This window comes from Pristiophorus japonicus, chromosome 5, assembly GCF_044704955.1.
Source record: "Pristiophorus japonicus isolate sPriJap1 chromosome 5, sPriJap1.hap1, whole genome shotgun sequence".
In the NCBI taxonomy this organism is placed as follows: domain Eukaryota; kingdom Metazoa; phylum Chordata; class Chondrichthyes; family Pristiophoridae; genus Pristiophorus; species Pristiophorus japonicus.
Window position 1 is genome coordinate 104,848,244 of NC_091981.1, and position 23,668 is coordinate 104,871,911.

The window sequence follows — 23,668 nt, forward strand, 5'->3', positions numbered from 1 at the left end:
CTTGTTAGCAAAGTTGAAGCCCATGAGATTAGAGGGGCAGTGGCAGCATGGATACAAAACTGGCTAAGGGACAGAAAGCAGAGAGTAATGGTAAAGGATTATTTTTCAGAGTGGAGGGAAGTGTGCAGTGGTGTCCCCAAGGAATTGGTATTAGGACCACTGCTCTTTTTGATATATATTAATGACCTGGACTTGGATATACAGGGCATAATTTAAAGTTTGCACAGATGACACAAAACTAGGACATGTAGTAAATAGTGAGGAGGATAGTAGCAAATTTCAAGAGGACACAGACAGACTGGTGAAAAGGACAGACACATGGCAGCTGAAATTTAATGCAGAGAAATGTGAAGTGATGCATTATGGAAGAAGAATGAGGAGATGCAATATAAACTAAATGGTACAATTTTAAAGGCGGTTTTGGAACCGACACACCTTTGAAGGTGGCAGAACAAGTTGATAAGGCTGTTTTTTAAAAAAAAATATGGAATTTGTTAAGAGTACAAATGCAAGGAGGTTATGTTAAATCTTTATAAATCGATCACTGATTCGACCTCAGCTGGAATATTGCATCCAATTCTGAGCACCACACTTTAGGAAGGATGTCAAGGCCTTGGGAGGGTGCAGAGGAGATTTGCTAGAATGGTACCAGGGTTGAGGGACTTCAGTTATGTGGTTAGACTGGAGAAGCTGGGATTGTCCTCCTGATAGCAGAGAAGGTGATGAGGAGATTTAATAGAGGTGTTCAAATAATGAGGGGTTTTGATAGAGTAAATAGGAAGAAACTGTTTCCACTGGCAGGAGGATTGGTAACCAGAGGACACAGATTTAAGTTAATTGGCAAAAGAACCAGAGGGGGGATAAGAGAAATGTTTTCACGCAGCAAGTTATTACAAGCTGGAATGCACTGCCTGAAAGGGTGGTGGAAGCAGATTCAAAAGTAACATTCAAAAGTGAATTGGATAAATACTTGAAGGGGAGAAAATTGCAGGGCTATGGGGAAAGAGCAGGAAAGAGGGACTAATTGGATAGCTCTTTCAAAGAGCCGGCACAAGCACGATGGGCCGAACGTGATGTATGATTATACAAAGTTTGCTGGATACAAAGATGGGTGGGAAAGCAAGTTGTGAGGAGGACACACAAAATCTTCAAAAGGGAGATAGACAGGCAGATGGAGTATAATGTGGGAAAGTGTGCGGTTATCCACTTTGGCAGGAAAAATAAAAAAGCAAATTATTATTTAAATGGAGATAAATTACAAAAGTAGAGGGACCTGGGGGTCCTTGTGTATGAAACACAAAAAGTTAGAATGCAGGTACAACAAGTAATCAGGAAGGCAAATGGAATGTTGGCCTTTATTGCAAGGGGGATAGAGTATAAAAGCAAAGAAGTCCTGCTACAACTGTACAGAGTATTGGTGAAGCCATACCTAGACTACTGCATACAATTTCGGTCTCCTTATTTCAGGAAATATATAATTGCATTGAAGGCAGTTCAGAGAAGGTTCACTAGGTTGATTTCTGAGATGAAGGGATTGATTTATGAGGAAAGGTTGAGTAGGTTGGGCTGATACTCATTGGAGTTTAGAAGAATGAGAGGAGATCTTATTGAAACATAAAAGATACTGAGGGGGCTCAACAAGGTAGATGCAGAGAGGATGTTTCCATTCATGGAGGAGTCTAGAACTAGGGGGCATAGTTTCAGAATAAGGGGTTGCCCATTTAAAACTGAGATGAGGTAGAATTTCTTCTCTGAGGGTTGTAAATCTGTGGAATTCTCTGCCCCAGAGAGCTGTGGAGGCTGGGTCATTGAATATATTTAAGGTGGAGATAGACAGATTTTTGAACGATTGGGGAGTGGACAGGGAAGTGGAGTTGAGTCCATGATCAGATCAGCCATGATCTTGTTGAATGGTGGAGCAGGCTCAAGGGGCCAAACGGCCTACTCCTATTTCTTATGTTCTTGATTCTATAAGGGCAACATACTGTGATTGCATTCACACATAACATTGGTGACTTGCCAGCCAATAACCACTGCTGCTAAGTATACATTTGCTGATATTGGATGAGCACAGATTGGGACTCAGCTGTGATGAACCCTATGATTAAATTGCCTTCCCGCTATCACTATCCAGGCTCACATAGAAATAACTGTCATTTGGTCAACTTCCTGGAGGCCTTCTGGCACTCATGGAACTGTACTCCAGGAAGTCAATGTCTTTTGGAGAAGGATAAGGGAAGAATTTTTTTTTTGAGAATAAAGGGTAATATTTTCCTTTTAAACAGTACAGTATTATTCCTTTAAATTGTAGTTTTTGATTTCTTGGAGTGAAAAGAGTTAGTTAAATGTAAACTAATCTCTTGGAATACAGTTAAACTAAATGTAAAACAATTTCTAAACAATGCTTCACAGTCTGTAGAAGTAAATCAAATGATACAAATATTGCAACTTCCAATCAGATGATATGACCCACCCCCCCCACCCCCCACCCAAACACTCCTCCCTCTCCCTCTCCTCCCTCTCCCTCTCCCTCTCCCTCTCCCTCTCCCTCTCCCTCTACCCCTACCGCCCCCCCCCCGCTTCTGGGTGCTTTCTAATAAGTTATCCACAATAAATATCAGGCTCTCGGTATGATTCTTTTTAAGATTAGTGTTATATTAGTTACTTTTCAAACCCCAGGCAATAAGACCATTTGTACTGATTTCCTAAAGATATGGGCAAGGACATCACTGATTTGGCTAGCCAGTTCTTTAAGTATCCTTGTATGAAATCCACCCAGGCCCAGTGTCTTGTCTTCCTTCATCTACAGAAATGTAACAATTGATTCATAGTGTAAAATGGGAGCAAAGTCACAAAACAAAAGGACAAAAGATGATTCAGTTTCTGATTGTCACAATAAAAATGTCACAATAAACATGATTCATTAAAATTAAATACTATAATTACCTGTGCTCCTAAATCCTGTATTTCTTTGCACGACTCTGGGAAGACATCTGCAGCAATAATGGGATAGCCATGCTTTATGAGATTCTTCGCCATTGGATTACCCATGTTGCCCAGTCCAACGAATCCCACTGGGGCTTTAGAGACCATTGATCTGGAAGGCACTATTAGCCCAATCATTTTTAACAATGACAGAGTGATGCATTTCATATTTTGCCATTTTACATTCAAAGGTTACAAAAAAAAGTTAGTGTATAATGACATTAAAAAAGTGCTGTGGATGGCTTTGTTCGCATAGGCCAATTGTCGAATGTAAGCGACACAGATCAGAAGGTACAGGTCAATTTCTTGTTTGTGCTAAGTTAGCCAATTTCAATTTGACCAACTTGGCAACTCCGTTACAACTCTGTCCTGTTCATTTCTACAAGTAACTCATTGTGCTGAAAATTCCAGTGGGTCCATACGAAGTGCACACAGACCCAGCAAGGCCTCGCAAAAGCTGGTTTTTGGGGCAAGATGTGCATGCGCCAAAAAACAGCTTTTCCGATCTGTCAAGATTTCTCTTGACAGATCCTCCGCATCCCCGGGAGAAGGACATCCACAGGGTAGAGATTGGGCTATTTGCCCATATCTTGCCCAGCGAATATCCTTCAAACTTTCACATCTGGTAAAAGCAGGTGTATAGCTTAAGTTTGCCAGTGTAAGAGTTTTAAAATATATAAAAGTTAAATTTAATCAAAAAATGTCATGTTAAAAATCCTGTCCAATAAGCTAAGTTTATTTTTAATCCTATTGAAACACATCAAAAAAAATTCCAAAAAATATTTTTTGACAACATTCATTTTAATTTCAATTAATTTTAAATATTTGAGGTGCTTTTTTAATATTGTGCTTCTTGTTTTAGGGAGTTATTCTCATTGATAGTACAGGTTGAGCATCCAAAATCCGGAATGTTCCCGAATACGAACTCCGGACCGATGGTGGCAGGGTCGTCCGGAATCTGTAAAATGTTTCGGAATCCGGACTCGCCGACTTTGAGGTCCTGCGAATGCCCGACCACGGGCCTCGCCTTGCCGGCACCCGACCTCGAGCCTCGCCGGCACCCGACCTCTGGCCTTGCCGGCCTGCCCGAACACCTCCCCGGCAGCTGGGGCCCCGGCCGACGACCTCATCGCCCGCCGAACACCCCCCTGCTGACGTTTCGAAATCCGGAAATACCCGAACCTGGGCTCGGGTGTTTGCGGATTTGTGACGTCAGAAAGACGTTCCGGATTTTGCATTTTGCCGGATTTTGGAACGACTTCGGTCCTGATGGTTCCGGATTCAGTGCGCTGCGCCTGTAATGGGAACTCATTAAAACGGAGTTCCCATTATCAGTGAGAATACTACCGAGTGATTGCTGGTCCAGGCCCATGTGACTCCAGTATTTCCATACGTACAGGGAAGTCATCTCCCCGTATGCTGCGCATCGAATGAAGACTCCGAGCGGAATCGAAGGTGCCTCCGTGACCACGAGGTATTTTCGATTAAATTTTTTCAGGTCAGAGGCGTTCATCCGAAGGAAGCCTCCGACCGCAATTTTCCCCCCATTCACAGTTCCAGCACTTTCATAGTGTTCAATCATCATGTCCTTTATAATTCTCAATCCCATGTTTTCCCAGTTCTTTAAAAGAGTTAATCAACATAACTCACTGCTTTTCATGGGAATCTATTCCATGGTATTAACTACAGAGTGCAGAAAAAAGCTCCTAATCTCTAATCCAGGATTGTCCAAACTACAGCCCGTTTATAATAATGTGGCCAATGAGCCCAAGCAATCCGACCCAAGAAACCCAAGTTACCTAGTTTTTAGTTACACTATATTTCTTTCTTCCTGTTTGAATTATGCTGATCTGAGGATTGGGAATCGACAGTTTTTAGTGCTATTGCCTCATAAATAAATCTTTAAATCAGAACAGCAAGATCTATAGCTTGAGATATATACAAGTTACACAAGAACATAAGAATTAGGAAGTGTAGGCCATATGGCCCCTCGAACCTGCTCCACCATTCAATAAGATCATGGCTGATCTTTGACTTAAACTCAATCTCTATATCCCTTGATTCCCCTCGAGTCCAAAATCTACCGACCTCAGCCTTGAATATACTCAATGAATCAGCATCCACAGCCCTTTAGAGTAGAGAATTCCAACCCTGAGTGAAGAAATTCCTCTTCATCTCAGTCTTCAATGGCCGACCCCTTCTCCTGAGACTACACTCCTGCCACAGGAAACAACCTCTACCCTTTCAATCCCTCTCAGAATAACATAAAAACATAAGAATTAGGAGCAGGAGTAGGCCATTCGGCCCCAAGGGCATACTTCGCCATTCAATGAGATCATGGCTGATCTTCTACCTCAACTCCACTTTCCTGCACTGTCCCCATATCCCTTGATTCCTTTAATATCCAAAAATCTATCGATCTCTGTCTTGAATATACTCAAAGACTGAGACTCTACAGCTCTCTGGGGTAGAGAATTCCAGAGATTCACCACCCTCTGAGTGAAGACATTTTTCCTCATTAGTCCACAATGGCCAACCCCTTATTCTGAGACTGTGGCCCCTAGTTCTAGACTCCTCAGCCAGAGGAAGCATCCTCACTGCATCTACCCTGTAAGAATCTGTTTCAATGAGACCACCTCTCATTCTTCTAAACTCCAGAAAGTATAAGCCCAATCTACTCAATCTCTTCTATAGGACACCCTCTCATCCCAGGGATCAATCCAGTGAACCTTCATTGCACCACCTCTAAGGCATGCATGTCCTTCCTCAGATGAGACCAAAAACAGTGCACAGTACTCTGGTCTTCTTCATAGGCAGTCCCTCAGAATTAAGGATGACTTGTTTCCACACTAAAATGAGTTTGAAGGTGACTGATGAAACCAATGTGGGATCGACAGTCTCGGTCACAGATGGGGCAGCTGGTGGATGGTGGGACGAGTGGGGTGTTTGATTTGTTGTATGCTCCTTCCGCTGTTTGTGCTTGGTTTCCACGTGCTGCTGGTGATGAGACTTGAAGTGTTCGGCGCCTTCTCAGATGCTTCTCCTCCACTTTGAGTGGTCTTGGGCCAGGGATTCCCAAGAGTAATGGTCTCACCAAACCCCAGTACAATTGTAGTAAGACTTCCTTACTCTTGTACTCCAACTCCCTTGCAATAAAGGCCAACATGCCATTTGGCTTCCTAATTGTTTGCTGTACCTGCATGCTAGTTACATCCGTAAAAAAAACTAAAATTTGTTAAACACGATTTCCCTTTCATAAAACCATATTGACTCTGCCTAATCATGTTATAATTTTCTAAGTGCCCCGTTACCACTTCCTGAATAATGGATTGCAGCATTTTCATGACGACTGATGTCAGGCTAACTGGCCTGCAAGTTCCCTGTTTTCTCTCTCCCTCCTTTCTTGAATAGCGGGGTTACTAGAATCTAGAGAATTTTGGAAGATCACAGCGAATCCAGCCACTATCTCTGCAGCCACCTCTTTTAGAACCCTAGGATGTAGGCCTAGATTTAGAACCCAGGAGATTTGTTGGCTTTTAGTCCCATTAGTTTCTCAAGTATTTTTCTCTACTGATATTAATTACTTTAAGTTCCTCACTCTTATTAGCCCCTTGCTTCTCCACTATTTCTGGTATGTTTTTTGTGTCTTCTACTGTGAAGACAGATACAAAATATTTGTTTAAAGTCTCTGTTATTTCCTTATTCTCCATTATAATTTCACCTGTCTCAGCCTCTAAGGCACTAATGCTTACTTTTGCTACTCTGTTCCTTTTTGAACTTGTAGAAGCTGTTTCCTTTTTATATACTTGTAGAAGCTCGTACAATCAGTTTTTAGGTTTCTTGCTAGTTCACTCATATTCTATTTTCTCTCTCATCAATTTTTTGGTCATCCTTTGCTGGTTTCTAAAGCTCTCCCAATTCTCAGGCTTACTACAACTCTTCACAACATTATAAACCTCTTTTTTCTAGTCCGTAATACTATCCTTAACATCTTTAGTCACAGATGGATCACTTTTCCTGTGGCGTTTTTATTTCTCAATGGAATATATAGTCGTTGAGAATTTTGGAATATTTCTTTAAATGTTTGGCATTGCTTATCTACCGTCATACCCTTTAATCTAATTTCCCAATCTACCTGAGCCAACTCGCCTCTCAAACCTACGTAATTGGCTTTATTTAAGTTTAATACTCTTGTTTCTGACTGAAGTATTTCACTCTCAAACTCAATGTGAAATTTTATCATATTGTGATCACTCTTCCCCAGAGGATACTTTACTATGAGATGACTAATTAACCCTGTCCCCTGGACCTGATGGCTTGCATCCTAGGGTCTGAAGAGAAGTAGCGGCAGGGATTGTGGATGCATTGGTTGTAATTTACCAAAATTCCCAGGATTCAGGGGAGGTCCCAGCAAATTGGAAAACTGCAAATGTAACACCTCTATTTAAAAAAGGAGGCAGTTAGCCTAACATCTATGGTTGAGAAAATGTTGGAATCCATTATTAAAGAAGCAGTAGCAGGACATTTGGAAAAGCATAATTCGGTCAGCAGAGTCAGCGTGGATTTATGAAGGGGAAGTCATGTTTGACAAATTTGCTGGAATTCTTTGAGGATGTAACAAACAGGGTGGATAAAGGGGAGCCAGTGGATGTGGTGTATTTGGACTTCCAGAAGCATTTGACAAGGTGCTACATAAAAGGTTGCTGCACAAGATAAAAGTTCACGGGGTTGGGAGTAATATATTAGCATGGATAGAGGATTGGCTAACCAACAGAAAATAGAGAGTCGGGATAAATGGTTCATTCTCTGGTTGGCAACCAGTAACTAGTGGGGTGCCGCAGGGATCAGTGCTGGGACCCCAACTATTCACAATCTATATTAACGACTTGGAAGAAGGGACTGAGTGTAACGTAGCCAAGTTTGCTGACGATACAAAGACAGGAGGAAAAGCAATGTGTGAGGAGGACACACAAAATCTGCAAAAGGGCATAGACAGGCTAAGTGAGTGGGCAAAAATTTGGCAGATGGAGTATAATGTCAGAAAGTGTGAGGTCATACACTTTGGCAGAAAAAAATTAAAGAGAAAGTTATTATTTAAATGGAGAAAGTTTGCAAAGTGCCACAGTACTGCGGGACCTGGGGGTACTTGTGCATGAAACACAAAAGGATAGTATGCAGGTACAGCAAGTGATCAGGAAGGCCAATGGTATCTTGGCCTTTATTGCAAAGGGGATGGAGTATAAAAGCAGGGAAGTCTTGCTACAGCTATATAAAAAGGTACTCGTGAGCCACACCTGGAATACTCCGTGCAGTTTTGGTTTCCACATTTACGAAAGGATATACTTGCTTTGGAGGCAGTTCAGAGAAGGTTCACTAGGTTGATTCCAGGGATGAGGGGGTTGACTTAGGAGGAAAGGTTGAGTAGGTTGGGCCTCCAATCATTGGAATTCAGAAGAATGAGAGGTGATTGTCATGTATGTAACCTTCATAACAACACTGCATACTGTATACACTTAAGAAATGCACACCTTGACCACAGGGGGTGAACTTGTGGGAGACACTCCTCACCTGGTCATCCAGATATATAAAGGGAGGTCCCACGCAGGGTCATCACTTCTTGGTCCTGCGAATAAAGGTTCAGGTCACAGTGACCTTGTCTGCAGAATGTGCCTCGTGTGAATTTATAGTCGTGTGTAAGGACATTTGGCGACGAGAAACGGGAATCAACAACTCACGTGAATGGCCACCGGTAGCACAGAGGAACAGTACTGTGTTGGTGAGGACTGGGACGATTTCGTTGAGGCTCCAGCAGAGCTTTGTCATGAAGGACTGGCTGGGAGACGCAGCGGCTGACAAGCGAAGGGCGCATCTACTGACCAGCTGTGGACCTAAGATGTACGCGCTGATGAAAGACCTGCTCGCACCCGAGAAGCCGGCGGACAAAACCTTTGAAGAGCTCAGCAAACTGATTAGTGAGCACCTCAAACCGGCGAGCAATATACACATGGCCCGACACCGATTCTATACACACCGACGCCAGGAAGGACAGAGCATAACGGACTTCGTTGCGGACCTTCGGCGCTTGGCCAGCCTCTAAGTTCACAGACGCATGCAGGGGGGAGATGTTCAGGGATTTCTTTATTGAGGGCATTGGTCATGCCGGGATTTTCAGAAAGCTAATTGAGACCAAGGACTTGACCTTGGAAGCGGCAGCGTTGACGGCTCAGACCTTCATGATGGGGGAGGAGGAAACCAAGATAATATACGCGCGCAACTCTGCTTCCAACGTGGCGATGGATCAGGGAGTTAACATTGTAAATGCGACTCAGAACCCCACAGGCGGGCAAGGGCAATTCAACACCACCCAGGCAGCAACAGATTCTAGAGTGGGTCCTCAACAGAGACAATGGCAGGTTGAACGGACATTTACGCCATCATGGTGGACAATGCGTCCTGGGATGGGGCCATTGACACCCATTAACAGAGTGCTCAAGAGTAATCAAAGAGACAATCAGAGAGGAATGCCTGGTAACAGCCCTTTTGTTCACAACGATCTCAGCTCATGCTGGAGGTGCGGGGGCAGACATGCTGCAAAAACCTATAGGTTTCAACAATTTATCTGTAGAAATTATAACTTCAATGGACATTTAGCCAGAATGTGCAGGAAGCCCGCACCGAGGCTAATTTACGAGGCAGACGAACCAGAAGAAGGGTCTGCAAGGCAGGTTGATGCTTGGGACTAAGCAATGGACGCTGAAGTTCAGCGGGCTCATGTGGCAAACATCCACAGCTCATATACCAAAATGCCACCTATGATGATGAAAGTCCTATTAAATGGCATCCCAGTACGCATGGAGCTGGACACGGGCCAGCCAGTCACTTATGAGTGTCCAACAATTTGAGAAACTATGGCCACTCAGAGCTAGCAGACCCAAACTAGAACGCATTGACACACAATTACGGACGTACACCAAAAAAATCATCCCAGTGCTAGGTAGTGCAATGTTGGTGGTCACACATAATGGATCAGAGAACCGGCTGCCACTCTGGATTGTCCCGGGAAATGGTCCCGTGCTTATGGGGAGGAGCTGGCTAGCCGAGATGAACTGGAAATGGGGGGGGGGGGGTGCTCACAGGTCCTACAGAAATTTGAGTCACTATTTCAACCTGGTGTCGGGACTTTCAACGGTACCGAAGTAGTGATACGCATCACGCCGGACACCAGACCAGTGCACCACAAAGCCAGAGCTGTGCCGTATGTGATGAGGGAGAAAATTGAGAGTGAGTTGGACAGGTTGCTAAGAGAGGGCATAATTTCGCCAGTTGAATTCAGCGACTGGGCAAGCCCCATCGTCCCTGTCTGAAAAACTCGGTCAGGATCTGTGGCGACTACAAGGCCACTGTCAACCGAGTGTCGCTACAAGACCAATACCCACTTCCGAGAGCGGAGGATCTTTTTGCCACGCTGGCAGGCGGCAAGCTGTTCACCAAGTTGGACCTCACTTCAACCCACATGACCCAGGAACTGGCCGAAGAATCCAAGCTACTGACCACCATCACCACACACAAGGGGCTGTTTGTCTACAACAGGTGTCCGTTTGGCATTCGATCAGCGGCCGTTATCTTTCAAAGGAACATGGAAAGCCTGCTCAAATCCATCCCATGAACAATCGTATTTCAGGACAACATCCTTATCACGGGTCGAGACACTGAGGAACACCTCCACAACCTGGAGAAGGTGCTACGCCGACTGGACCAGGTAGACCTGCGACTAAAGAAGTCCAAGTGTGTGTTTTTGTCCCCAGAGGTCAAGTTTTTGGGCAGGATGGTTGCCGCAGACGGGATCCGGCCTACCGAATCCAAAACGGAGGCGATTCGTCGTGCGCCCAGGCCCAGCAACACATCGGAGTTGCGTTCATTTCTGGGACTATTGAACTATTTCCGGAACTTTCTGCCGAACTTAAGCACATTGTTGGAGCGCTACACATGCTCCTGCGTAAGGGTTGCGATTGGTTTTGGGGGGACTGTCAGGAACGGGCTTTCAATCGGGCGGGGAACCTGCTTTGTTCTAATAAGCTGTTGACCCTGTACAACCCCTGTAAGAAATTGGTTTTGACATGTGATGCATCATCCTATGGGGTCGGGTGCGTGTTGCAGCAGAGTAATGATGAGGGCCAACTCCAACCTATGGCTTATGCCTCCAGGTCACTCTCCCAAGCAGAACGGGGATATGGGATGGTTGAAAAGGAAGCACTCCCATGTGTCTACGGGGTGAAAAAGATGCACCACTACCTTTTTGGCAGAAGGTTCGAGTTAAAAATGGACCACAAGCTGTTAACATCCCTGTTGTCAGACAGCAAAGCTGTCAATGCCAATGCGTCAGCTCGCATACAGCAATGGGCTCTCACGCTGGCTGCGTATGACTACACCATACGGCACCGGCCAGGCACCGAAAATTTGCGCTGACGCGCTCAGCAGGCTTCCACAGGCCACCATTGAAGGGGCAGTAGAGCAAAGTGCTGAGATGGTCATGGCCATTGAAGCCTTTGACAGCGCAGGCTTCCCCCATCACAGCTCGCCAGATCAAAATCTGGACCAACAGAGATCCCCTCCTATCCTTGTTTAAGAAATGTGTCCTGACTGGGGATTGGGCGCCCGCACACGGAGCATGCCCAGAGGAGGTCAGACCGTTTCACAGACGGATGGATGAGCTCTCCATCCAAGCCGACTGCCTACTATGGGGCAGCCGGGTAGTCATGCCCCAGAAGGGAAGGATTGCATTCATCAGGGAACTCCACAGCGAGCACCCAGGCATCGTGCTAATGAAGGCCATTGCCTGGTCACATGTATGGTGGCCGGGAATTGACTCAGAACACTGTTCGCAGGTGCACGACGTGTGCCCAGCTGGGCAATGCCCCCAGGGAGGCCCCACTCAGCCCAGGCCATGGTCACGTCGACTACACGGGCCCATTCATGGGAAAAATGTTCCTCATTGTTGTTGATGCATACTCGAAATGGATCGAATGCATCATATTGAATTCGTGCATGACATCCACCACTGTGGAGAGAGAGTCTGTGTGCGGTCTTTGCGACCTACAGCTTGCTGGACATCCTGGTTAGCGACAACGGCCTGTGTTTCATGAGCTTTGAATTCCAGGAGTTCATGTCTGGTAATGGCATCAAACATGTCAGGATGGCACCGTTCAAGCCGGCTTCCAATGGCCAGGCGGAACGTGCAGTCCAAATCATAAACAGGGCATGCTCCGGATTCAAGGACCCTCCCTTCAATGCCGCCTATCACACGTCCTGCTGGCCTATAGGTCTCGACCGCATTCGCTCACGGGAGTCTCGCCCGCAGAACTACTCATGAAAGTACACTTAAAACTCGGCTGTCCCTCATTCATCCTGTCCTGTCAGACATTGTTGAGGACAAGCGCCAGTTCCAAAATGAGTGCCATGACCGCAACTCAAAGGGGAGATGTATAGAAATCGATGACCCTGTATTTGTTCTTAATCACGCTTTAGGGCTCAAGTGGCTTGAGGGTATTGTAATTGGCAAAGAGGGGAATAGGGACATAGTGGTCAGACTTAACAATGTACAGATATGCCGCAAGCATCTGGGCCAAGTGGGAAAAAAAGGTTCAGCATGGACACTGAGTAAGATCATGAGATGTTGCCCACACCACCGCCAGTGAACGAGCAACAAGAACATTCAGCAGCATGCACAGTCCCTGCGGCCAGCCCGGACAAGCCGGTGACAGAGACGCATGCCAAGGCTCAACAACCAGAGCCCCAACTGCAGCGCTCCACGAAAGAGCGTCGACTGCCTGAAAGACTTAATCTTTGACCTCATAAGACGTTTGGGAGGGGAGGTGATGTCATGTATGTAACCTTCATAACATTGCATACTGTATACACCTAAGAAATGTACACCTTGACCACAGGGGGTGAACTTGTGGGAGACAATCCTCACCTGGTCATCCAAGTATATAAAGGGAGGTCTCACGCAGGGTCATCACTTCTTGGTCCTGTGAATAAAGGTTCAGGTCACAGAGTGACCTTGTCTGCAGAATGTGCCTCGTGTGAATTTATAGTTGTGTGTAAGGACATTACAGTGATCATATAAAAACGTATAAGATTATGAGGGGGCTTGACAAGGTGGATGCAGAGAGGGTGTTTCCACTGATGGGGGAGACTAGAGCTAGAGGGCATGATCTTAGAATATGGGGCTGCCCATTTAAAACTGAGATAAGGAGAAATTTCTTCTCTTAGAGGGATGTAAATCTGTGGAATTCGTTGCCTCAGAGCTGTGGAAGCCGAGACATTGAATAAATTTAAGACAGAAATAGACAGTTTCTTAAATGATATGGGGAGCAGGCGGGGAAGTGGAGTTGAGTCCATGATCAGATCAGCCATGATCTTATTGAATGGCGGAGCAGGCTCAAGGGGCCGTATAGCTACTCCTGTTTCTATTTCTTATGTTCTTATGTCACAATACAAGATCTAAAATAGCCTGTTCCCTGGTTGGTTCCATGAACATTGTTCTAGGAATCTGTCTCAAATGCATTCCATGAACTCGTCTTCCAGACTACCTTTGCCAATTTGATTTGCCACGTCTACAGATAGATTAGATTAAAGTCCCCCATGATTATTGTATTACCTTTGTTACAAGCTCTTTTTATTTGTTGATTAATACCTGTTTGGGGGCATATAACCTACTCCCACCATTGTTTTCTGCCCTTGTTATTTCTCATCTCCACCCATACTGATTCTACCACCTGATCTTCTGAGCCAAGATCCTTTCTCACTACTGTTATTATGTCATTCTTTATTATCAGGGCTATCACCGCCCCCGCCCCCTTTTCCATTCTGCATGTGTTTTCTAAATGTCAAGTACCCTGGAACATTTAGTTCTCAACCTTTGTCATCTTCCAACCACATCTCTGTAATGGCTATTGGATCAAAACCATTTATCGCTATTTGTGCACTAATTCATCTACCTTGTTACGAATGCTTCATGCATTCAGATAAGGAGCCTTCAATAACTTTTTACCATTAGTCCCGGCTTTCGCCTTATTCGCTGACACACTTTTACTGTTAAACTCTCTGCCCCTTCCTGTCACTCTGCTTATCTTTACCCAAATCATGACACTGCTCCATCGCTTTGACTTTTCTCTTTAGATTTCTAAATTTCCCCTCACCTGACCTCTCCCCCTTCTTTTTAGTTTATAGCCCTATCTACAGCTCTAGTTATACGATTCAGTAGGACACTGATCCCAGCCCAGTTTAAGTGGAGACCACCCCAACAAAACAGCTCCCTCTTTTCCCAGTACGAGTGCCTGTGCCCCATGAATTGAAACCCCTTCCTCCCGCACCATTCACTGAGCCACATATTCAACTCTCTGATCTACCGGTCCCTAGGCCAATTTGCGTGTGGCTCAGGTAATAATCCAGAGATTATTACTCAAGGTTCTGCTTTTTAATTTGGACTCTAGCTCCTTAAACTCTCTCAACAGAATCTAATTTCTAGTTCTACCCATGTCGTTGGTTCCTATGTGGACCATGACAACTGGATCCTCCCTTTCCCACTCCCACTCTAAATTCTTCTCCAGATGCAAGAAGATATCCTTAACCCTAGCACCGGGCAGGTAACACAGCCTTTGGAACGCCCGATCGTGCCTGTACCACTACCTAAACTAGTTATCAGATAACTCTTCCCCCTCCCTGATGCCCCGCAATGTCTGCACCTCAGACTCCAGCTCAACAACTCTGAGCTGAAGTTCCTTGAGTTGCAGACACTTAGTGCAGGCGATGTTTTCCACAAACTCGCACATGCTGCAGTTGCGGCACAATACCTGTGCTGCCATCCCTTTATAATGTTTTGTTAGTTAAGTTAGTTAAATGCATACATTTTAATTAATGTATAGTTTATCTTTTAACTAATTACTAGATCTAGTTTAAATTCTAGGTACATGAAATTAACTATTTTCCTGTAACACTAAGCACTCCATGTATTGGAGGCAAAACGCAGCACCTCCTTCCCCCTCTCTCTAAATTCCCAAGTTTAGCACTCCTTTTAAAGATCACTCTGTCCAGTTAAGAGAAATGTTAAGAACATAAGAAATAGGAGCAGAAGTAGGACATATGGCCCCTCAATAAGATCATGGCTGATCATCGATCTCAACTCCACTTTCCTGCCTGATCTCCATATCCCTTGATTCCCCTAGACTCCAAAAATCTATCGAATCTCAGCCCTGAATATATTTAGAGACTCAGCATCCACAGCCCTTTGGGGCAGAGAATTCCAAAGATTCACAGCCCTGAGTGAAGAAGTTTCCCCTCATTTCTGCCTTAAAATGCCTACTCCTTATCCTGAGACTTTGCCCCCTAGTTCTAGACACTCCAGCCAGTGGAAACAACCTCTCAGCATCTACCCTGTCAATCCCCTTCAGAATCTTGTATGTTTCAATTCTTCTAAACTCGAGAGTATAGGCTCATTCTGCACAATCTCTCATCATAAGACAGCCCTCTCATCCCAGGAAGCAATCTAGTGAACCTTTGTTGCACTACCTCCAAGGCAAGTATATCCTTCCTTAGATAAGGAGGCCAAAACTGTGCACAGTACTCCAGGTGTGGTCTCACCAAGGCCCTGTACAATTGTAGCAAGACTTCCTTACTCTTATACTCCAACCCCCTTGCAATAAAGGACAACATGCCATTTACCTTCCTCATTGCTTGCTGTACCTGCATGCTAGCTTTCTGTGTTTCTTGCACAAGGACACCTAAATCTCTCTGAACACCAATATTTGATAGAATATTTTTTAAATGGTGAGAAACTGTTTTTCTATTCTTCCTACCAAATTGAACAATAGCACATTTGACTACATTATACTCAACCTTGCTGGCCAGTCACTTAGTCTATCTATCTCCCTTTGCAGACGCTTTGTATTCTCCTCACAGCTTACTGTCCCACCGTAGCTTTGTATCGTCAGCAAACTTGGATACATTAAACTCAGTCCCTTCATCTAGGTCATTAATATAGATTGTAAATAACTGAGGCCCCAGCACTGATCCTTGCAGCACCCCACTAGTTACAGCCTGCCAACCTGAAAAAGACCCGTTTATCCCTACTCTCTGTTTGCTGTCCATTAACCAATTCTCTAACCATGCTAATACATTACCTCCAATCCCATGATCCCTTATCTTGTGTAATCTTTTATATGGCACTTTATCGAATGCCTTTTGGAACTCCAAATATACTACATCCACTGGTTCCACTTTATCTACCTTGCTAATTACATCCTCAAAAACTCCAATAAATTTGTCAAACACGATTTCCCTTTCATAAAACCATGTCAACTCTGCCTAATCATGTTATGATTTTCTAAGTGCCCTGATACCACTTTCTTAACGACGGATTCCAGCACTTTCCCCCCGACAACTGATGTCGGGCTAACTGGCCAGAAGGTCCCTGTTTTCTCTCCCCTCCTTTCTTGAATAGCGCTGCTCCATTTGCTACCTTCCAATCTGCTGGGACCATTCTAGAATCTAAGGAATTTTGAAAGATCAAATCCAATGCATCCACTATCTTTACAGCCACATCTTTCAGAACCCTAGAATGTAGGCCGTCAGGTCCAGGGAATCTGTCGGCTTTTAGTCCCATTAGTTTCTCCTGTACTTTTTCTCTACTTATATTAATTACATTAAGCTCCTCATCCTCATTAGACCCTTGGTTCCCCACCATTTTAGGCATGCTTTTTGCGTCTTCTACTGTGAAGACCGATACAAAATATTTGTTTAACGTTTTTGCCATTTCCTTATTCCCCATTATAATTTCACCAGCCTCAGCCTCTAAGGGACCAATGTTTACTTTTGCTACTCTTTCTTTTTACATAGTTGTAGAAGCTCTTACAATCTGTGTTTATATTTCTTGCTAGTTTTCTCTGTCTATTTTTTCCCTTTTTATCAATTTTTTGGTCATCCTTTGCTGATTTCTGAAACTCTCTCAATCCTCAGGCTTACTACTATTCTTCGCAACATTATAAGCTTTTTCTTTCAATCTAATGCTATCCTTAACTTCTTTAGTTAGCCACGGATGGATCACTTTTCCTGTGGAGTTTCTCAATGGAATGTATATTTGTTGAGAATTATGAAACATTTCTTTAAATGCTAGCCACTGCTTATCTACTGCCATACCTTTAATCTATCTTTGCCAACTCGCCCTTCATACCTATGTAATTGGCTTTAAGTTTAAGACTCTAGTTTCGGACTTAGGAAAGTCACTCTCAGAATTTCACATTACATTTAATGTATTATGATCACTCTGCCCAGAGGATCCTTTACTATGAGACTGCTAATTAACCCTGTCACATTACACAATACAAGATCTAAAATAGCCTTTTCCCTGGATTGACGTATTGTTTGAGGAAACTGTCCCGAATGCATTTCATGAACTCGTCCTCCAAAATACCTTTGCCGATTTGATTTATCCAGTCTATATGAAGATTAAAGTCCCCCATGATTATTGCATTATCTTTGTTACAAGCTCCTACTATTTCTTGATATTCTGTCCAACAGTATAGCTACTGTTCGGGGGCCTATCTACTATTCCCACCAGTGTTTTCTTCCTCTTGTTATCCCTTCTCTCCACCCATACTGTTTCTACTTCCTGGTACATTTAGTTCACAACCTTGGTCACCTTGCAACTCACGTCTCTGTAATAGCTATTAGATCAAACCCACTTATCTCTCTTTGTGCCACTAGTTCGTCTATCTTGTTACGAATGCTTCATGCATTCAGATAAAGAGCCTTTAATTTAATTTTTTTAACCATTATTCCTGTTTTGACCTAATTCTCTGCTGCACTGCTTCCATTAAATGTTCTGTCCTTTCCTGTCACACAGCTTATTTTTACCCAAATTGCTACATGTTGATTTTAAAACTTTATACACACCCTACAAGGATCCACAGTATGCATCTAAGGTGACCCTCATAGACAAAACATTTGGCCACTGTTGTTCTAGTCTCACTCAATGCTCACTAATTTCATACTCTTGTTCCATAGTCTGATTACCAGCCAAGGTAAATATGCTGTGTACATCCACATTTCTCATTATAAAGACTAAATAAAATCATACCACTCCTCAATCTTTTTTCCAATGAAAACATGTTCAGTTTTATGGACCGCTGAAGACCAAAATCTCAAATATTTTAGTTGCCCTTCTATAAACTCATGGAGTAGAAACAATCTAAATCAAATGACTTAATTACACAGAGAAATATATATTTGAAAACCTTATATATTTCAGAATTGGATGACAAAGTGCATAAACACTGAAAAGTATTCAAAATGGGGGGGGGGGGGGGAGGGGGAAATCAAGTACTTAGATATGCTGAAATGACTTTCAAATATTTTACACCAATTCATCTCAATGCCATTATGCACAAAGAGTCAAGACCAAGTGCAGTGTTTAGGTCAAGAAGGGTTAGAAGGCAGAAGGATAACTGGACCCAGGTTAGAGGAGGGTACTAGGGGAAGAGAATAACAGCTGGTCACATAGCATTAGGGGCAAGTCCCACTAAAGTTCATAGGTCACAATGTGACACAGCAGCACCTACAAGTACAATGCCATTGGAATGTTGCAGGCACTCGGCATTTTTAATATATAATATAGCCATTGCCCAAATGTGGTTAAACAATGTTAAGATTTAAAATATATGTGGTAGTCACACAGTCTAAGATACCCAAACTGAGACAAAACAGGTGTTGCCCGAGTCCAACCCACTGTTTCAAAAAGTTTGCATAATTTCTGACTTCATCTAATTAAATAGCAATTCATTAAATTGAGCTTGGAAAATGTATTCTGTGGTTATGCTGTAAATTTTTACAATTCAGAACCAATCACTATACCTTCAGATAAATCTAATCAATGGAGATAAAGACTTACATTCCCATAATGGCTTATACCTCCGATATCCAAAAGCACTTTGCACCATTATTTTTGAAGTGCAGTGATTTATGTGGCAACCATTTTCCAGTCAACAACGTTCATCCATAAATACAATAAGTGGATTATCAGTTAATCTGTTTTGATGGTGTTGATTGAGGGAGGAATGGGGGCCAGAACACTTTTTCTAATAGTACAATAAGATCTTCAACATCCACCTGAAGCACTGTAACAGGTGAACGGACTTCCATTTAATGTCTCATGCAAAAGACAGCACCTCGCACATTGCACTAGAATGTCAGCCTAGATTGTATGCTCAAGTCCTGGAGTGTGACTTGAACCTACAATCTTCTGATTCAGAACTAGACTGCTATCAACTGAGACAAGACAACACACCGAATTAAGATGAGTATTCAAACTATTTTATTATGATATTGAATGATTTTGAAGCTATAGTTTTCTTGCATTGTTGATCAATAAAGCGATATAAATTAAATTCTTCTTTTTTAATTTAAAAACTCAGCTCATAGGTGTATGAAGGGAAGGAAAAAATCTTTGTTCCTCAATGAACCTGGATATTTGCCTATAAAAATCAGCATTCTTGCCATGAAAAAAATTGTATAAAATGTTAAACTGAACCCATCATTTTCTTCTCCCTCTGCAGCAGACAAGCGAGTTGAGAAAAATGGCATTTTAACAGATCAATTTTTTTTTGTGTGAAGTTAGCTACACTAGCCAGTCATTTGAATTTGGTTGAACACAGAATTGAATGGATTAAGATCAAATAGAGGCCCCCATTGGTTGACCAATATCACAGCATCATTGCTATTACTCTGGCAGCTCAAGTTGAACTTTAGAATAATGTGAATCAAAGTTCGCCATCATTCAGATTTGTATATAGTCAGTAAGCAAAGCATTGTGTAGCTCTTATATTTTTAACCTTGACCAATTAGCTTGGTCAGCATCAATTTATGAATTTTATTTTACCCAGCCACATAATGAAATGCTCTCCTAGGGGTAGGTTAGGGAGAATTTGTGAAACCACCATTATTTATACTACTGACTGTACTGCACACACAGTTTGGGTGAAATTTGCAGCTTAAACCAGTGGTTCTCGAACTGCGGTTCACGGACTTTCCAGGAGGTCCACAAAAGAATGCGAACGGGATCTGTTGCTGTGATGGCATTGGTCGGGTGCGTGCTGTTGGCCGTTATTTTGATTTTCTTCATCCGCTCGAGCGGCATGACTGAAAGCTCACGCACCAGGGATTTCGATGCCAGGCCTGGTGCACTCGCACTGCGAGACATTGGTAAGTGATCGTCGGGCAGGCACTGGAGCTAAGGCAGCTCCGGAAACTGGCACGTAACTGGATTAGCAGGGCCTCGGATGGACTGAGAATCCCATTATAACATTCCATAATAACACTGAGTTCTTTCTTTTTCATCTTTGACATGTAACATATTTATCCAATTACCTCTTGTAGCGTTGCTCATGGCAAGTCAAATGATATGCTGTTTTACAATAACAACAGTTTTATAGCATTAAATGTAGAATGCATTATTCTGCTAAGACACATTTATGCGTCTTAAACAGGTTTAAGTCACTGAGTTTAGTTGCTTGATTTGGAACTTTGCAAACTGTTGAAAGCTCAACAATTTGAGCTCCAAATCAGAAGTACAATGCATTAAATAATTGGCTTTTTTCACTTTGTTAAATAAAATCATTTTGCAGATGTAGAAAATTGCAATGTCTAGTACATGCCGATGTATGATTCTTAACACGTTACAAAAAGGACTTGCATTTATGTAGTGCTTTTCACGACCTCAAGACATCCCAAAGTACTTTATAGCCAATTAAGTAATTTTTGAAGTGCGGTAACTGTTGTAACGCAGGTGGATATAATGTGGCAACTAATTTTGAATTGTTAAGAACTCAAATCTTAAGCTAAGATTTCTGCATACTTTTAGTTAGTTATTAACTGGTGCAGAGGACTGCAACAAGTCAACCGCTGTATATAAATGTACTCCACTAAAAAGTGTGCCCCTCCTCCAAAGTTTACTCTTGACTCACCCGGCTCCTGCAACTACTGCGCATCTCCAAACTTCTTTCCTTCACTAAAGTCCTCAAATATCTCATCTTCACCCAGTTCCATGCCCATCTCAAATTCCTCCAGATTGACTTCCACCCCATTGCAGAAATCGACACCACCCTAGTCAGTTACAAATAGCATGCCCTGTGACTATCATGTATTATCTCTGTTTGTTCTCTGACCTTTCTAGAGTTTGATGCTGTTGACCAAGCCATCCCCTCCATCACACCTCCTCCACTGTCCAGCTTCATGTAAACTCTTCAGTGGCTCCACTCTGACTTATCTGAATACAGTTGTTGCATATCCAATGAAAGCTTCTTTTCACCACTCCAGAAACCCCCTCCATCCATCATCTGTCCTTGGGCCCCCTCCTCTTCCTTCTTTATATGGTGCCCCTTGGTGATGGTATATACCGACACAGGGTCAGCTTCAATACGTGTACTGATGAAACTCAACTTTGCTTCTCCACTTCTTCCTTTGACTATCTGTGCTGTCAATACTACCTATCCGATTTCAAGTCATGGTTGAATCAAAGCTTCCTCCATTAAATATTCCTAGATCAAAGCCATTGCTTTTGGCCGAAATGATAAAACTACACTCCCTTGCCACTAACTTCATCCCCCTCCCCAGCAAAACTCACTCAGGCTAAAGCAGACCATGTGAAATCTTGGCATCCAACCTGACAAGAAGCTAAAATTAAAACCCCACATGTTTTTCATCACCAACATCACTTGTATCCACCTCCATAACACTGCCCACCTTTGCCCTTTGCCCTACTCAGCTTTTCATTTCCTTGAAACCTCTGTACATGCTTTTGTTGTCTCTGGATTCAATTTCTCCAAGGTCTTCCTTTAGCCTTCCCTCCTCCACTCTACATTAATTTCACCTTGTCTAAAACTCAGCCCCCATTATCCTTTCCCACAGTGTATTCCACATAAAAGTCCTACATAAATGCAAGTAATTATTGTAGTGAATGACCAACATTCATATAAACATGGCCATATAAACCTGACATAATCTGTATAATTTAAGGCTACCTTAAGAAAGTTCCCCAATGGTCTAATGTGTAAATGCACCCATAGAAACATAGAAAATAGGTGCAGGAGTAGGCCATTCGGCCCTTCTAGCCTGCACCGCCATTCAATGAGTTCATGGCTGAACATTCAACTTCAGTACCCCATTCCTGCTTTCTCGCCATACCCCTTGATCCCCCTAGCAGTAAGGACCTCATCTAACTCCTTTTTGAATATATTTAGTGAATTGGCCTCAACAACTTTCTGTGGTAGAGAATTCCACAGGTTCACCACTCTCTGGGTGAAGAAGTTCCTTCGCATCTCGGTCCTAAATGGCTTACCCCTTATCCTTAGACTGTGACCTCTGGTTCTGGACTTCCCCAACATTGGGAACATTCTTCCGGCATCTAACCTGTCTAACCCCGTCAGAATTTTAAATGTTTCTATGAGGTCCCCTCTCATTCTTCTGAACTCCAGTGAATACAAGCCCAGTTGATCCAGTCTTTCTTGATAGGTCAGTCCCGCCATCCCGGGAATCAGTCTGGTGAACCTTCGCTGCACTCCCTCAATAGCAAGAATGTCCTTCCTCAGGTTAGGAGACCAAAACTGTACACAATACTCCAGGTGTGGCCTCACCAATGCCCTGTACAACTGTAGCAACACCTCCCTGCCCCTGTACTCAAATCCCCTTGCTATGAAGGCCAACATGCCATTTGCTTTCTTAACCGCCTGCTGCACCTGCATGCCAACCTTCAATGACTGATGTACCATGACACCCAGGTCTCGTTGCACCTCCCCTTTTCCTAATCTGTCACCATTCAGATAATAGTCTGTCTCTCTGTTTTTACCACCAAAGTGGATAACCTCACATTTATCCACATTATACTTCATCTGCCATGCATTTGCCCACTCACCTAACCTATCCAAGTCACTCTGCAGCCTCACAGCATCCTCCTCGCAGCTCACACTGCCACCCAACTTAGTGTCATCCGCAAATTTGGAGATACTACATTTAATCCCCTCATCTAAATCATTAATGTACAGTGTAAACAGCTGGGGCCCCAGCACAGAACCTTGCGGTACCCCACTAGTCACTGCCTGCCATTCTGAAAAGTACCCATTTACTCCTACTCTTTGCTTCCTGTCTGACAACCAGTTCTCAATCCATGTCAGTACACTACCCCCAATCCCATGTGCTCTAACTTTGCACATCAATCTCTTGTGTGGGACCTTGTCGAACGCCTTCTGAAAGTCCAAATATACCACATCAACTGGTTCTCCCTTATCCACTCTACTGGAAACATCCTCAAAAAATTCCAGAAGATTTGTCAAGCATGATTTCCCTTTCACAAATCCATGCTGACTTGGACCTATCATGTCACCTCTTTCCAAATGCACTGCTATGACATCCTTAATAATTGATTCCATCATTTTACCCACTACCGATGTCAGGCTGACCGGTCTATAATTCCCTGTTTTCTCTCTCCCTCCTTTTTTAAAAAGTGGGGTTACATTGGCTACCCTCCACTCCATAGGAACTGATCCAGAGTCAATGGAATGTTGGAAAATGACTGTCAACGCATCCACTATTTCCAAGGCCACCTCCTTCAGTACTCTGGGATGCAGTCCATCAG

General features: G+C 43.4%; 1 protein-coding gene across 2 annotated transcripts in view; it reads right to left on the reverse strand.

Moving 5' to 3' along the window:
* The window catches only part of hibadhb (3-hydroxyisobutyrate dehydrogenase b), a 219,643-nt gene that overhangs the window by 193,514 nt on the left and 2,461 nt on the right, over positions 1–23,668 (reverse strand). For both annotated transcript variants that reach the window (XM_070879930.1, XM_070879931.1), the window contains exon 2: positions 2,947–3,107. In XM_070879930.1, coding sequence (XP_070736031.1) covers positions 2,947–3,107 — 161 coding nt within the window. The remainder of the gene's footprint in view (positions 1–2,946; positions 3,108–23,668) is intronic.